The sequence below is a fragment of the Thamnophis elegans genome, chromosome 4 (genome assembly GCF_009769535.1).
Source record: "Thamnophis elegans isolate rThaEle1 chromosome 4, rThaEle1.pri, whole genome shotgun sequence".
Lineage (NCBI taxonomy): Eukaryota > Metazoa > Chordata > Lepidosauria > Squamata > Colubridae > Thamnophis > Thamnophis elegans.
In genome coordinates, this window is record NC_045544.1 from 118,537,166 (window position 1) to 118,554,467 (window position 17,302).

At 43.2% G+C, this 17,302-nt stretch overlaps 1 protein-coding gene across 1 annotated transcript in view; it reads left to right on the forward strand.

Annotated features, from left to right (window-relative positions):
- The first annotated feature begins 1,338 nt into the window (after positions 1 to 1,338).
- Positions 1,339 to 17,302, forward strand: part of TSPOAP1 (TSPO associated protein 1) — an 82,095-nt gene continuing 66,131 nt past the window's right edge. The window contains exons 1-2 of the mRNA XM_032216107.1: positions 1,339 to 1,509; positions 14,428 to 14,535. Of these exons, the coding sequence (XP_032071998.1) occupies positions 1,339 to 1,509; positions 14,428 to 14,535 (279 nt within the window). The remainder of the gene's footprint in view (positions 1,510 to 14,427; positions 14,536 to 17,302) is intronic.

Sequence of the window (17,302 nt, forward strand, 5' to 3'; positions counted from 1 at the left end):
TCATACCTATACTTGTTTTCTCATACAAGCTTGACAAACCTAAATAAATAGATAGATAGATAGATAGATAGATAGATAGATAGATAGATAGATAGATAGATAGATAGATAGAGACAGACAGACAGACAGACAGACAGACAGACAGACAGACAGACAAATGCACCAGAGGCTACTTTGTGGTGCAAAGCGGCCCTTCACTTCCCTTTAGGCCAAGACCAAAGACAAGGCCGGTGTAACGAGGGACAAGACAGAGCCCAGCCAAGGGACCGTGGCCTGAGTCGCAAAGGGCTTTCCGCCACCCTGAGATGGGAGAGGAGGGCCGCTTTGGGTCAAAGCCTCCCGCTTTCGTCCCCCCCCCCCCAAGGTTCCCTCCTCGGCCGGCGGCGGCGCTTTGATGCAGTCCCGGAACCTCGAATCAATAACCAACCCGTGCGCGCGCCCCCCATTCCGCCACTATTTCCATGGAAACCGCCTGAGCCACTTCTTATTGGAGGGCTCGCAAGAACCCGGGCCGGGCGCTCCTGGCTCGGCGGCGGCTTCTCGTTTCCAAGCGCTGAGGAAATTCCTCTCCAGCCGGTTGGGGAGCCAAGGCGCCCGGTTGGTCCCGAAGCCGGTCCCCGGAGGGGGAGGGGGGTGCGACTGAGCATGAGGCAGCCGTCCGGCCGGACGAAACCTCCGTAGCAAGACAGCAGCACACAGGAGAACGAGGAGGAGGAGGAGGAGGAGGAGGAGGAGGCTGCCCGGAGCTCAAGGAGCGAAAGTGTGCCGGCAAAAGGCGCCTGGATGCCGAGGAGCCGCCGCCAGCGAGGACATAAGCGGGCTGGAGCCCTGGACCTTTTGTATATAGCGGAACGCGAGGGACGCTGCCGCCGCCGGCTCCTCCTCCTCCTCCTCCTCCTCCTGCTGCCAAACCAGTGACAGCTCAGCAGGCGAAGGACGCGCGAGCCGAGCCCCTCTCGCCGAGGAGCCGCCGCCAGGTCCTTCCACTCCGGCGGGGAAGCCGCTGCGGCAGCTCCGCTCTTTCCCCTCCAAACGCTGCCTGGGCTGGGGCGCTGGGATGCCAGCGCGGGTCCCCGAGTCCCGTGGCAGCGTCAGCCCGCGCGCCCCCAAGCCCGCCTCCGGTCTCGCTGCGGTAACCGCTGCTCCCGCCTCCTCCTCCTCCTCCTCCTCTTCCAAGCCGAGTCCGAAGGGAACGTCGCCCCCGCTGCTCCGCGCCGAGAGATGAAGAAGAGGCAGGGCTGGGGGAAGCCCAATGCGCAGCTCCTCCAGGATTGGGCGCGGAGCAAGCCCGGCGACGGCGCGGCTGAGCGCGGAGGGCACATCTCGGTGGGAGCAGCTATGCCGGAAAGTGCCGGGAGCCCTGGCGGAGCCGAAGGGACCCAGACAGCCCTGGAGTTGGAAGTCCCGTCTCGGGGAAGCTCTCCGTGCTCGGAGCAAATGCCCGGCACCACGGAAGAGGTGTATCGTGCCGAAGGGTTAGAAGGCTGTCCGGGGGAGGCACCGGTGCAGGTAAGGAGGTGGGTCGTCTAGTGCTTGTGGGGGCTCCGTCACGGGAAAGCAACGGTTGGTGTGCGATGTCCCGAGGAAGATCTTCCATGTTCAAAGGCAGTCTATCCCTGAAAGTGTAGAGGGATGCCAGACTTGTGACATTTCAGAAGCGCTTGGTTTGGTCTTCAGATAGGAAGCGGTAGGTTTGTTTCTGCCTGCGGAGTTTTCCTGCCTTCCTGTCTTATCTGGGCAAGATAGTCCCGGCTCCGGCTGATAGCTGGGAAATGCCTTACAACGTTAACGGGTGATGGTGGCAGGTAATTTAGAGCATCTTTTGCGATGTATGAGATGCAAAAGTTCGTTATTATTATTTTTTAGAGCGTATAGAGAGGATTGGTTCACTGATTGCCTCTCTGTCTCTCAAGGTAATTTATTTTAATTGCAAGTGCTGAAGCCAAAAATAGGACCTGGAAGCCTTTGGATCTTACTAGGAGTAGGAGGTGAAGGATTGCTGTTGGTTGCTGCTGGAAACGGAATGGTGCGGATGGAATAGATGGACCCTTTCGTCTGATCCTGTGTAGCTCCTCCTAGGTTGCTCCTAGGTTTACTCTGGATTTTGTGCCCTTGGTAACCAATGCAAAATGATAACCATCTTCTTTTTCATGGGCAGTGGGGTGTCTTCTTGTTACAAATCCATGGCTGCAAGGAAGGAGGTGGCAAACCTTCTAGGCAGACATTAAGGAGGAACCATATTTCCCACATGGCACACCAGCTGCAGCACCCTTGCCATTTAAAAACCCCATAGGAAGGACCTTCCAAGGCTAGAAGAAGCCCCTTTATTTTCTGGAGAAGCTAAAGCATGGCAAAGATGCAGCAGTGCCCATTAACTATTATGGCTACATGCAGTTGACTTGTTCAGAAACGATGTACTTAATGGATGGGAAAGCAGCAGTAGGAAGGAGAATCTGAGCTTGATGCTTTGCTGGTAAGACTCTTTGCAAGCATCCAGGGGCTACACCTGGTTGGGTTTATTATTTTATGTATAAATATTTATAGCTAGCACATTGTCCTTTGGATGGGGTAGGATGCAATCCATAAAATAAGTGCGGTAAAACACAGCAATGACCTTACTAACATAATCAAGAGGCAGAGATGTTGACAAGAATCAACAGGGCATTTACCAGACTGAGGTTATTAAGTTCCAAATGATGGAGTGAAAAGTCTTTATTTGTCATAGAAATGTAAGCAAAGTGGCTATTAGCCTGGTCTCCAAGAAGGGGCGTTTGTTCTGGGGTTGCACAACAGAAGAGGTCCTTTTCTCTGCCCCCACTTTTTCTAACCTTGAGGTGCCAAGGGGGAACCACCCTAAAGGTCTTAATTTTTAGGCTTGCATATACTGGGATAGATTCTCCCTCTTAATAGTGGGTTCTTAAACTGTTTAGGGTTTTAAATGTCAATTAGGAAAATGTCGAACATATGACTGGTTAGCATGTGAACAGTCAGGGCAGTTTGCTTTGAACTGCTAGTATTATTTAGCATGCTAAACCCAAAAGCCAGGTTAACAACATGCCATTTTTTCTGTATTTTCTCTGCGATACCCAATACATCACATTACATCACATTACAGTTTAATATAATGAATTTAATTCATTCAACATGCTGAACCCCAATCTATAAGCCCCCCTCTCCGATTTTAATCTAATTTGTACAGACTCAGCTATTGAGAAATGAGTAGCTGGATCAGATGAAGAAATAATCATTTTGATCGGATGCAGCCAAGTTCCTCTTATATTCTTCTGTGCTAGTCATATTTTGCTTTTATCTGCTCCACCAGCAGACTAACCAGAAACACCTATGAACGATCCATTTCAAGTGAATGAGATTAGTAAAATGGATAGGGCTGTTTCCATCTACTCCTATCTTCTACATGCTGAAATGAAGGTGTGGGAGGGTGCCTCAGCCCAACCTACCTCACAGGATTGTTGTTCTGGAGAAAAATAGGCAGAAAATATGCTATGTATTCCACTGAGACTCCTGGAAGAAAGGGAGGATATAAATGCAAAACCTCATTTGATATGTAGCATTTGAATATATGTGTATGTTGTAAGGACTAGTAAAATTTTGTAAGGTATATATGCAAATCTACCTTCAAAAGTGTTCTTTTTATTATCTCAGTTGTTTCAAAATACCCTTTAGTAAGCTGTTGTTACTATTACACAAGGTATCTAGGTGCATCAAAGCTTGGTGAAGAATGGCTAGATGAAATCAGGGCTTCTCCTTAGTCATTATGTTATCCCACTTATTGGTGGGTGGGAGTGGGAGCTATGTTTGCTTTAAGGTGACTGGGAGAAAGAAGGGTGAATTTCAGAGTCCTAAATCAGATCTCCTGCTTATCCCCCCCCCTTCTGAATCAGAAACCACAAAGCAAAACTCAACAAACCCAATGGATCTAAAACATTTTGCACACATCTGTGCTTATACTGCCTACTTTTGGGAGTGGCTCTACTTCAGGGTCTCAGTTACAGGAAGAACTTTCTAAGCAGAAGCATCTTGAATTTAGCTCCAACCCTTTTGTAAAAATGATGATCTGGATCCACCCCAAAATGCAACTTGTTATGCTATTTATGTGATTTGGACTGTTATGAGGAGAGCAAAAGCTATTTTTATGTTCCCGAGAAGCTTACTGCATTGGATGCTGTTTAATTGGGGTGGGGAATAGTCTAGATTCCTTGCAATTACAATGGTGACACACAAAAGAGGCGGGGCCCTTGAGTGATCCCTGCATTGGATCAAAGCACCCTGGTTTTTAATGAGCCCCTTATCCCTTGATTTTAATTTAGCTCCATGCTGTTCTATAAATCAAGGCATTATTTTTAATTGCTGAGAATGCTTCCTTGGTCTTCTAGAAAGTGGTTGCATACTGAGGGTATATAGTTGGGTATAATTTCCTGATAGGATTTCAGTCCCTAACATCTTTAGTTTTAGAAATCTAGCACAATGAAAAATGATAAATAAGGGAGAATTTTACTTTAGATTCCTGAAATAGGGACTTTCTGATCTGTGTTATCATTCATGATTCCTTCAACATCTAGTACTGCACATTTTAGATCAAGTAACATGTTGCATGGTGCTTACCAATTGATCAAGCTGATACCCCACCCATCTCTCACACATATACGGGAAGCCGTCAGAGAGTTGAGCTGGCCAGACCTGGGAAGCTGGCCCTTTGGGTCACTGTTCGTGCCCTGTGGAGCAACATCTCCACCTTCACCCCCAAAATCTGTATGGTCCTGAGCTGGCTGACCTTTAAAAGCTCTTAATATTGTGTGAGCCAGTGATGTTCATGTTTATGTGAATTTTGATCCTGTGCTATGGAGTCTCTTATTGTGTGTGTGTGTGTGTGTGTGTAGTGTTTCTGGATTTTTTTTGGCCATTTTTAATGTTGTTAACTACCTTTAGATATATGGGCAGTCATAAAGGTAAAGGTTTCCCTCGCACGTATGTGCTAGTCGTTCCCGACTCTAGGGAGCGATGCTTATCTCTGTTTCAAAGCCAAAGAGCCAGCACTGTCCAAAGACATCTCTGTGGTCATGTGGACTGCATGACTAAATGCCAAAGGTACAGGGAGCACTATTACCTTTCCATCAAAGGTGGTTCCCTTTTTTTTTTTTACTTGCATTTTTTACTTTTGAACTGCTAGGTTGGCAGAAGCTGGGACAAGTAACAGGAGCTCATTCCGTTACATGGGCACTAGGGATTAGAACCGCCGAATTGCCGACATTTCTGATTGACAAGTTCAGTGTCTTAGCCACTGAGCCACCGTGTCCCCTATGGGCAACCATAGTGATTGAATAAAATAAAATAAAAATCTCTGGATTTCAGTTTTTCACTATATTGTATACAGTATTCTGGCTTCAATGCGAGAGCGAAGTTTGTTTCCAAGCTAAGAAGCCATCAGATACTTTTATTTAGCAGCCCAGAAGAGAAGGAATGAAAGAGATACTTAGTGGTGCTCGAGGGCAACAGAAACCCTGTTCTTACAGGTGCATCATAGTCTCCCTTTGAACAGGTTTTAGAGAAGCTTCCTTTGAATTCATAGATGCTACAATGGGAGACGTTTCTGCATGAAAAGCAGCTCATTGGGATTAGAGAACTGGATGCTAAAGGTGGCATTGTGGCTGTGTCCATGGGGGTGGGTCAGGTCAACTTGCTTTGCATTTTGATTTCTCAACTCTGCTTTTGAAAGGTCCAACTCTACAGATTAGAATGCATTCTGAAACTGAGTTTTTTAATTGCTTCTCTTAATATTTGTTTTTTTAAAAATTATTTACTTATTTGAACCCCACATTTATTATTTTAATAAATAACTGAAGGCAGCGAACACATCCAACATACCTCCCTCCTATTTTCACCACCACCACAACAACACTGTGTGATGAATTGAGTGATTGGTTAAGGTCACCCAGTTGGCTTTTATTGCTAAAATGGGATTTGGTCCTGCTTTCTAATCTGGCGCCCAAACTGGCTCACCACTTTAATCCCACCTGTATTAATTTTATAGTAATTTAAGGTGACGAACCTATGTAATGCTCCTTCCTCCTCCCAATTTTGCCACAGCAGAAATCCTGTGAGGTGGGTTGGGCTGAGAGAGTTTTGCTTTTTTTCTCTTAAATGCTTTATTTTCTGATTACAAAGAATAAAAAGGGGTGGGAAAATATGGAAGGATTGTAAATCCAAGGCATAACTTTTGCTTTGAAGTTATGGTTTGATTTGTGCTAGGTTAAAATATAATTTGTAGTTCGGTATTTTATGGAGATCCAGCCATTGTGTTAGCATGTTGTGTGAACAGCTTGGGAGAAGATGATTGAGGCTATTTAGGGTTATTTACACAACATGCTTAAGCTGGATATTGAAGTCTCCCATTTTCTACATTTGAACAAACCACCGAGTCACAAAACCAAACCAACTTCCAAAGTAACTGAGTTTAACATTTTTAATGGATGGTGTTGCTGGGTGTTTATCTGATCTGTTCAAGTGTGACTTTGCCCATTCATGCATGCAAATATGTGCCACAAACAAAGAAAGGGTTTGAGCACTAAAACATAACTCAGGTTGCTGCAGTCAAGTCATTGGATGGACCAAATTGAACAGAGCATCTTGATCGTGGATCGGCTTTGATGGAGTGGTCCCATTATGTGAAAAACATGATGGGACAAGGCTTTTGTCCTCCTTCTTCCTAGGTCAATTCAAAAAGAGACCAGGACAAAAGCTAGCTCATATAAAATGTAAGCTTAATTAAAAAGATGTTTGCTCTGCACATGTTTACTGATTTTTCTTGTCAAAGTATGAATCATTGGCAATTTTGGGAGGAGTTATCAGGGTCATACCAAGCTTTGGGAGAAGCCCAGGTTGTGAACATGTGCTGTGTATCACTGTGCCCTTAAAACTTAAGACATTTTTTTAATCCCACCTTTATTATTTTTATAAACAACTTAAGGCAGAAAATGAGAAGCATTTGAAATGTGGATTTACAGGTGGCTTTTGCGTATAGGTTGGGTTGACAAAATCAGAAATGAGGAGGTGATAAACTGCCTGGGAAAGCCAAGGGAGACCATCAAAACCATAAAAAGTGAAAGATATAATATTTTGGAGATACGATGAGACACCTGGAAAAATACAGCATACTTCACTTAATCCTCCAATGAAAGATCGAAGGCAAACGAGGTCCAGGGAGAAGAAGAACATCATGGCTTCAAAATCTAAGGGACTGGTTTGGACAAAACTCAAAAGCACTTTTTCATGCAGGTGTTGATAAAAATAGGATCGCCAGCATGATTGGCAACGTCCGATGACGGATATGGAAGAAGAAGAAGAAGAAGAAGAAGAAGAAGAAGAAGAAGAAGAAGAAGAAGAAGAAGAAGAAGAAGAAGAAGAAGAAGAAGAAGGCAGAAAACATATCTAATACTCTTTTCTCCTCCTATTTTCCCCACAACACCAACCCTGTGAGGTGGGTTGGGCTGAAAGAGTGACTGACCCAAAGATCTAGGTGAAATTGCATGCCTAAAACAGGACTAGACCTCACCGGCTCACAGGTTTCTAGTCTGGTGATGCCTTCACCATGATACCAAACTGACTCTCTTAATTGTTTTCTGATGGAAGAAGGAGGTCTAACAGGAGTACTGAAAAAAACTGAACAGTGAAATAGTAACTTCTTTTTAAGATGTTCCCTTTACCTTTACATGGGCCATTTTTGAATGTAGAGAATCTATTTTCAGCTATCATGTATACAACAAAGTTGAAGATGGCCAAATTATCTCTTTCTTCTTGTGATCAGCAAGGTGGCTTTGGAAGTTCACAAGGAGTGGCTGAGAGACATGTTTTTCTCATATTAATTGCTCATCTTGTTTATGTTTTTGCTGTTTAAACTGTACTCAGTTCCTTGTGCTACAAAATGTGTATTGATTGGCAGCAAGAGAGGCACGGTGAAAAACGGAGCAGTGTCACAAAATAACATCCATAGTTATAACAATGATCTTCCAGCATCCCCCATCGTGATAGATTCTGTGCTTCCACACTGGAATTATAGTTCACCTCCATGTCAAAGATGAATGGCAAAGCAGTGTTGTCTTCAAACCTAAAGAATTATCTATATTAGATAAAACCAGAAAAAAAGCATTGTTCCAATAACCAAATTAATTGTAGGATGTGAGTGCTGCCTGTGTATTCAATATGATCTTATGCAATGAGGACAAAAGGAAGTTGAGCTTAATAATTTCACTAATGAGATGTTCAGATACTTAATGACTACCTTGTTGATGATCTCAATAATGAAAAATAGTGAGTCAGCCTTTCAGACTTTGGAAGAACAATCTATGGACCCGAGTCCACCCCTGGAGCATTTAAACCAGTGTTTTTCAACCTCAGCTGCTAAAGTCAAGAAACAACGGCTTAAACAGAGGTTCAATGGTCATCTAGAGGAATACAATAGTAATGGATTCCTGCCCTGGGTAAGAAGTTGTAATGGATGATTTCCAATGTCCTGTTCAAACTGATGTTTGATTATTCTCTGATTCCAATAGGCTTATCTTTCCCAGTAAAAATCCAATATTGCTTGGAGTATGAGCAGTATGAGCTGTGGAGAAAAAAACAATGAATGTTGCTCTTACAAAATATGTATTGGAATTAAACTCCCATGCATATCAGCTAGTATGGCCAAACCCTGACTGGGAATTACACATCTGGAAGCATGTGATAGGCCCATTTGTTGCTTTCTCAGTAACTTCTTTTTACTTGCTTTGGGGCAGTGCCAGATCCCAAACCAGCAGAACTTTGGAACCGATCCAATAATATCATGACTCTGATGTTGATTTATGTAGAAGAGGGGAACTTAAAGATCTTTAATGTGGGAGTGAGCCTGTGGTCCAACTCAATATCCATTGATATATTTCTTCTCTTACAATATCTAATAATCTTTTTACAATATAGTATAATTTTATCAGTACAGCAATTTGTGATTATTGATTCCACAGATTGATACAGCTCTGGACAATCTGTTTTCCCTCACATTTTCCCAGGCATAAATATTGGAGGCTGCATGCCAATAGTGAGGGATGATCCCAGCTCAATAATAAAGGGGGAGATGAGATTGAAGTCTCAGGAAAGGAGTTGCAGGATCCAATCTGGGTTGATCACCGGGACCAGAGGTTTTCTTTTCTGAGCTTTTGGAATTGTGTTGGAGCCCACCTTCACATATTTCTCTGTGGTCTTTGAGATATTCTCTGTGTGTGTGATATTTATGTGATGTGTAGCTTTTTAGATGTAGGTTGGGGTGTTGATTGCTGACTATTAAGTGGTTGGCTGTTATTTCCTTATGCTGCCCAGCCCTCTCCTCCTAAGTACTTGATAAACTGGTGGTAAATCAACACTCCTGTTGATTAACCATTTCCCAGGCTTCAATCACCCCCGTCGCTGTTTTTATGCTTGCTTGTCCAACAATCTTAGCCACTGCAAAATTGAATGTATGTCCTTGCTTATTTCAATGTGAGGCTACCAATGAGTTTGAGTCTCCTCATCTAACCACGTGCTTGTGTTCTTGTAATCTGGTGGTTTGCTTCCTCCCTGTCTGTCCTACATAGTCACAAAGGCAATCTGGGGATCTGACAGATAACATTGGAAGTATCTCCCACTTCCATGCAATCTTTACAGTGTATAATTTGGCCCCTTATGGTAACCTTTGGCCACAAAACAGCCCATAGTAAACAGAGAAGCGCCCTGAGGATGGCCTCCAGCACAGGTTTGAAAGCTCAGAAGACAAAGCCTCTGGTCCCGCTGATTGACCCAGATTAGATCTTGCAAGAGTATCCTGGAACACGTATATTCACCTTCATTCGGCAGTAATGAAGAAATGCTTAAAGACATATGCATATTGTTGAGGAGATGAAAAAAAAAGGAAAGACTTGGTGAAATGTTTTAGAATCCCAGGTGAGGAGTTAGATGGGGGGACCTCATGCAGCAGGTAGAGAAACTTCTGGGTCCCAGGCTTATCTCAAGGAGCAGCAACCCTCCATAAATCTGAAGGCAAAGGTGAAGGATCTACAATGCATCATCGTTTGCATCCTGCACAGATCTGCCATATGATAAAAGAGGCTGCTCGGCTATGTGCCCCAGATTTGTAGTCTTAATATGTCAGCTTGATTCATTTTCTTTGGGATGTCACCACTTTCCAGAATCAAATGACCTATCCTCTCAGAGAAGCCAATTACTTCTCATTCTGCGAGATACAACCTTGAATGCATAGCAGTTTTTTAAAGCCCTTAGTCGGTTTGAAAGGAACATTCGTTGCTCATAGAAAAAGAATTGAAACAGACGGGTGGCTAAGGGAGGATTGAAAACACAACTGGCTGCCTTAAGTGCACCACGCTTTGCTGGAACGGCATGAATTTAATTATATCTGAGTTCTTCAAAGATTTTGCAAGGGGTAATTCCTGCTAGGCTACAAAGTGATAGTATTTGGTATGCTGCTGAATCAGAGAGATTGCCTAGGGCAGAGAAGCACAACCCAGAGCCTGAGGGCTGCTTATGACCTCCAAGAAACTTATGTATATCTTTTACCCCTACATGTATCCCTAGCCCAGATGCTCCTTTTCTTCTCTCAACCTATGCCTCCTACTGAAAGAATAAAAACCATACATGTCAATCATACATGGTGTTTGCACACCATGAATATTACAGTTCTGTTTACACAACAAGCATAAACTGGCTATTGAGTTAATTAATGCACTTTCATAATATATGGAATCATAACTTTATATGTTGTCTGGGCTTAGCATAAGATGCTAAGCTATAAATTAAACTAGCTGATTAGTGACAAGCAAGATTAGAATGCTTTGAGAATACACTTGCTAAGTCTTGATCTGACCTGGTTATTATTTATTTAGTGTATGGCATATCATACGCGGACTAGCAGTACAAATTAACATTTCAACTAGATTAGTAGAACCCAATAAAATATAAATGTCAAAAAGATCTATGTTCAAATACCAATGTCTAGGCCATCTAACCATTGGAGCGCAGCATTGTTTATATTAAAAAGTCAGATATATGCCCCCAGTTTACAGCTGGTCATGATGTGATCTACCGTTTGACATGGCACCCAGCAATCACACTGAGGGGAAGTTGCTATGCCCCATTTATACAGAGTCCCAGCAGACACCATGTGAGATATGAATCCCATTTATATTGTCCATTGCTGACATGGTAGTTCAAAGCCTGGCACCTTTTTTGTGGGGTCCCAAAGATCCTTTTTCAAGAAGCAACTTTCTTTGAAGATGTTTCATTTCAGCTCTGCTGAAGAAGCTTCTTGGATGAGAAGCGAAACTTCTTCAAAAAAAAAAAAAGCCAGATAGTTCAGTTGTCTCTTGAAAAAAGCACCTTTGGGACAACCATGACTTGGATGACTGAGATTCTCCATAAAAGTTTTTGTGAAGGTCATTTATATGTTTTCCTATAACTGAACAGTCAGCGACCCATTTAGCTCTCCATTGGGAATTGATGTTAAAGTTCTTGGGCAGATGTTGTGCAAGTGCCAGTGGGGGGCTTCTGGATTTGAGTGTTCAGGCTGATAGGTGAGAAGGTTGGCATGAACTGGTAGGAGTGACTGTGAATACATCCCACGGGTAAGAGTGGCGGTGCAACATTCCATTTAAGAGCTACCTCCTCTAAATTGGGCAGCTGTCAATCTCCTTAACCTGCTTGCTGGAGCATTACAAGAGGTATTATACGCATTATAAGCATTATAAGAGGTAAAGTCCCACATCCCTGCAGGGAACAAACTGAGACAATGTTGCTTTATTTATACTTCTAAAAATGAAGGGGAAATGCTGTTAGTCTGAGATTTTCGAACATTTCACGCATACAGTGCCTTGCGCTCAGGGGTGATATTCACTTACCTTCCCTACTGATTCACAAATGTGAGCTTGCGCATCTTACATTTCCGTGCATGCGCTCAATCTTCTGTGCATGTGCTTTGGCTTCAAAACATGCTTAAATGGGGTGGCATAGAGCCAGGGTGGGTGGGCAGGCCCACCTGCGATTTCCACTGCCAGTTCGAGTGAACCGGTCTGAACTGTCAGAATACCACTTCTGCTTGTGCTCAGTCATGGGGATGGGATCTAGTGAAGTGGGGGGGGGGGATAGCTGCTGCTTTCTTCTAAAAGGTTGGCATGAGGTTGCTATTTCTCAGGGAAAGACACTCAGCACGTGCCTCAAAGGCTTGCTTTATTTAACAGCAAAAGAAAGTTTAAAAACACGATTCTTCCACCTTGGGGAGATCTATCACTCTTTGCAGTATTAAGAAGAATGCATCTAAGATTTTTTTTTTTACTATTATTTTGCCTTTGATTTTTATATGTTTTATTTACTGAGCCCTGCAGCTGTAAGACTGGGAAGGAAGGACAAAAAGCTCTGTGGGAGTATATTTTGTAGATGCCTGGAAGTTATTGCATACCTTCAGTGTGTCTGCCATCATCAGTGAAAACTCAGAGGTGTGAAGACGCAGCTAAATTAACTACTGTCGTTTTGGGGGAGAGCCAAAAGTTCCCAAATCTCCCTTTCCCTAAGGGGTGGGGGGAAAGCCAGAAGATGTTTGAATAATGTTTCTGAAAAAGGATTTGTCTATTACTCCAAAGACATGATAACCAGTTGTAATATAATGATGTGGAAAATCAAGAGCAAAGGAGACAGTATTTGCCGGAACAGGATTTTTCACTGCACGTGGCTGCTACTGAGACATGATGAAGATGATACATATATATGAAAGCCTAGCTTGCATTCACACAACTTCCTTGACAATGTTATTGGATCCTCCCAATCTAATGGACCTACTGAATATGTTCTGTCAACCATGGAATTGTAAGGCCTACCTCTGCTGTGTATAGCTCTCCAAATTAAAGCACCCTAGACAGATGGGCTGTTCAGCCTGTGCTTGGACACATTGTGTGAAAGGAGATCCACTCTCTCTTTGGGTCATTGGCTCTGTTGACAAACTACTGTTGCTATTAGGAGCTTTGTCTGATATTAAGCTAGATCTCTATCTCTGCCACAATTACTTGTTCACGCAACTGGTCTAACCATGTCAGTTAGAGACCCAGCAGATGTAAGACTGCCTAAATGCCTGTTCAGAGTTAATTTTCTTTAGACTATTTTTGGCTTAGCCTTTTGTATTAATTCTTCCTGCTTCTTTGGTTTGTTGTTCAATAGATTAGGGATAACCAGGTTAAAAATGTTGAAAGAAAGTGGCTTAGGATTCCATATCATAGAATTCGAGATAGAATAAGAGCCAAGGTGGCGCAGTGGTTAAATGCAGCACTGCAGGCTACTGCTAGATCAGCAGGTCAGCGGTTCAAATCTCACCGGCTCAGGGTTGACTCAGCCTTCCATCCTTCCGAGGTGGGTAAAATGAGGACCCAGATTGTTGGGGGCAATATGCTGACTCTCTGTAAACCGCTTAGAGAGGCCTGAAAGGCCTATGAAGCGGTATATAAGTCTACTGCTATTGCTATAAAAAAAAAAATTCCATCATCATGATCATCATCATCATCACTGAGCTGAGGTGGCACAGTGGTTAGAGTGCACTACTGGAAGCTACTTCAGCTGACTGCTAGCTGCAGTTCAAATCTCACCGGCTCAAGGTTGACTCAGCCTTCCATCCTTCCGAGGTGAGTAAAATGAGGACCCAGATTGTTGGGGGCAAGGGCTGACTCTGTAAACCGCTTAGAGAGACCTGTAAAAGAACTATGAAGCAGTATATAAGTCTAAGTGCCATTGCTATTGCTATCATCACCACCACCACCACCACCACCACCACCATCACCATCTGTATTTTCTTATTTGTTGTATTTCACACTTCTTAAGCACCCATCTCCATCAGAGAGGGGCTCCTCTTTATCCTGTATAATGATTCTGGTAAGAAGCCTTGGATCAAATTTTTTTTTAAATTCTGAATAAGATTCTTTCCAGGGAAGCTATCCTTACTACCTCCTAGGAAGATTGTACCACTTAGGAAAGGAAGAACATCACACATTTCTTCATGGCAGGCAGTGGGAGCCATTCTCTGAAAGAGGAGAAAATCTACCAGCATGAGATTGACTTAGTGTTGTATGTTGTTATTTTCCCATGATAACTATTAAGAAGTTGGTTCCATTCTACACACCTAGTAAGCATAGCCCTTTCCATCCTAATCCAATCAAGATGAATTAGTGTTCAAGCTTATAAATGCTGGGAGCTATTGTTAACACATCTAAATGAAAATGGAATAGGAAAATCTTCCTGGAACGTTTGGAATGAATGGTGTTATTAGTAAAGAATGAGCTACCACTAGTAATATCCTCCCACCTTCTTCCTTTTTCTGTGTTTTCTTTAACTCCTCCTTCTGCTTTACAGTATGGTGTGAGTTATCCTTGTCTTCTGCGTCAAAACCAAGTGCTTCTGACAGCCCTAGAGGAGTTGCAGATGCGCTGTGCCAGCCTGAAGAAGGAAAACAGTCTGCTGGTAAGGGGCATGCAAGAGCTGAATACACTGTATCCAAATGTTGTTTAGCTAGGCAGGATTGACCAGTCTATGGCTCTCTGGATGTTGTTGGCTTTCATGGCCTATCAACCTTGGTCATTAGCCAAGGCTGATGGTGATGGAAATTGAAGTGCAACACTATCTGGAGATCTGTAATTGACAATCCTGAGTTACTGTACTGGGCAGCAAGAATGGTTTATTTAATTTCGAAGATGTTCCTTTGCAATGACATTTGAGGAATAAAAAGTGCTTGAAACTCTTAGTTCCAAAGGATGCAGACCAATGCTTTCAGCACAGGGCTGAACAAACTGTTTTGGCACTTGAAATAGAATATCTAAGCCATGCTACACTTCTGCTAATTAAAACAGGGTACTACTTAGCAAGCTTTTGTCCTGCCAAAGTTCCACTGAGTGAAAGGGCAAGATTTCCATAGCTTTATAATTGCAGTTAGAATTCCTTGCTGGCTGCTTGGTTCAGATCTTTCTCCCGTTTCTCCATCAATCTTAATTTTTTTTAAAGTACCGCATTGCCTGATGCTGATGAACCTTGTACTGTAAGCAGCTGTCTTATCTTAAGCGAGGCTGTTGAGGCTGGAGGGCTGAACCCATCTGCTGATTGAAATGATGGGGAACCAAGCGACAAATCATAGATAGGGTCAGGGTGAAGAAATGGATGAGGCCAATGGAACAAGGAAACTCTTTTTAAATTAATACAATTCATTAAGCAGTATTTTTGGAAGGGTTCTGTAGGCTGCTCCTAAGACTTAAGGTGAGCACATGAGACCCTGAGGCCTCAGATTCTACGTACATGCCTGCTCTATCTAATGCAAAATTCTCCAACCTGCTGCCCCTCCAGAGGTCTCTACTGCAACTAGGGAAGATGGCAGTTGCAATGCAATCCCATTTATCTGGAGATCATCACAATGGACAAGGCTGAAGTTGTCTGCTTTGACTTGAAAACTTTCTCCAAGATCTCAGACAATGAAAGAAGTAAGAACTAAGAAAGAATTAAGGAGAGATTTCCTGATAGTTAGAACAATTAATCAATGCAACAACTTGCCTCCAGAAGTTGTGAATGCTCCAACCCTGGAAGTTTTTAAGAGGTTGGGCAACCATTTATTTGAAGTGGTGTAGGGTTTCCTGCCTAGGGAATTTTTCATTTCAGGAATTTTTGTGACCCTTTGTGTACCAGTATGGGCTTTCTGAATCCACTGCTTTCTGTATGCAGGAATACATAATGCCATCCTCCATCCAACTCTCAGTCCATTGCAAGTGCATCCCACTTAGGTGTTTCCCAGTTGCAATTCAAAACTGCTGCTTTTTGACCTGAGATATCTTAAACCCTTCAGAGTAGATGGTCTCCACTGCTTTGTTCAGGTTTAGTAGCAGTTCCAGCTCCCATTGGCTGCAGTGCCTGATATACCTCTTTTCCCCTCCAGCGATTAGTTGCTACCCATTTCAAGCTAGGCTGTCAGAGTATAGGGTTCTCTGCTGGGTCAGCTGTTGGTTTGTTTATTTTTAATAATCTTGCAGTTGATCCAAAATGACCTATTGAATCAATGAACCATCCTCCACTCTAGAAGCTCATGCTCCATTCAACCTTTACATCATCTGTGTATCTCCTGGTGTTAACCCTTTCAGTTTCTGCTCAGGCTGGGTGAAACATGCTATCTTGTTTTCCCATTGCCCATTCCCAGATGTATAGCCTCAAGAGCCATGGTGGCACAGTGGTTAGAATGCAGTATTGCAGACTACTTCTGCTGACTGCCAGTTGCCAACAGTCCAGTAGTTTGAGCTTTACCGGCTCAAGGTTGACTCAACCATCCATACTTCCGAGGTGGGTAAAATGAGGACCCAGATTGTTGAGGGCAATAGGCTGACTCTGTCAACTGCTTAGAGAGGGCTGTAAAGCACTGCAAAGTGGTATATAAGTCTAAGTGCTATTGCTATTGCTCTGAAGATACCATAAAGAAGAAATCTATGTATATAAATATCTGAGAAAACAAAGGCAGGATACAAGGACAATTGAGGAGAGAGAACAATTCCTAAAAGAAAAAGGCAGGCACTGATAGGTAGAAGCAAGCCAGTAAGGCTTGACTTTCCTTCTTGGATGGGAGTGACAAGAAGCATAGAAACAGCCAATCTGTTCTTGGGGTGACCGTAATCCAGATTGAGCATATGCCCACCTCCTTGATCAACCGACAGCAATCTCAAGATACATTAAGAACTGCCCCATTCAAATTACATTGACCCATCCCACCTGATCAAGCAGGGAGGATGTTCTGCATATCCCATCAGTCAAGGAATTTCAGCTGGCAGGATCTAGCAGGAGGGTCTTCTGTGCTGCTGCCCCCACCCTTTCGAACATCTTACCCTCACTCAGAGGTGAAGTGAGATCCCACCCTTCTGGCTTTCTGGAAGAGTATAAAGACCTGTCTTTGCCAATTAGCATGGGATCTAAGATGTAACCCTGGGGATGGCTGATGGCTTAAGAATATTCCTCCTGCCTTGGCAATCTTTTAGCCTTTTGAATTTCACTTTTATCCTGTAGGCTCTTAAGAACTTTGTTCTTAATTCTATTTTCAATTTGTGCTTTTACTCGTATGTTTATAAGCGGAGTCACTTAGATAGAATGGGCAGTGTAAACATTTAATAAATAAATCTGGAGTGGAATTTCTGAAGTTGCTTTAAGCTTAATAAACAGCTGGAAGATTTTAAATTCTAACCTAAAATGCATCATCCAAGCTGCT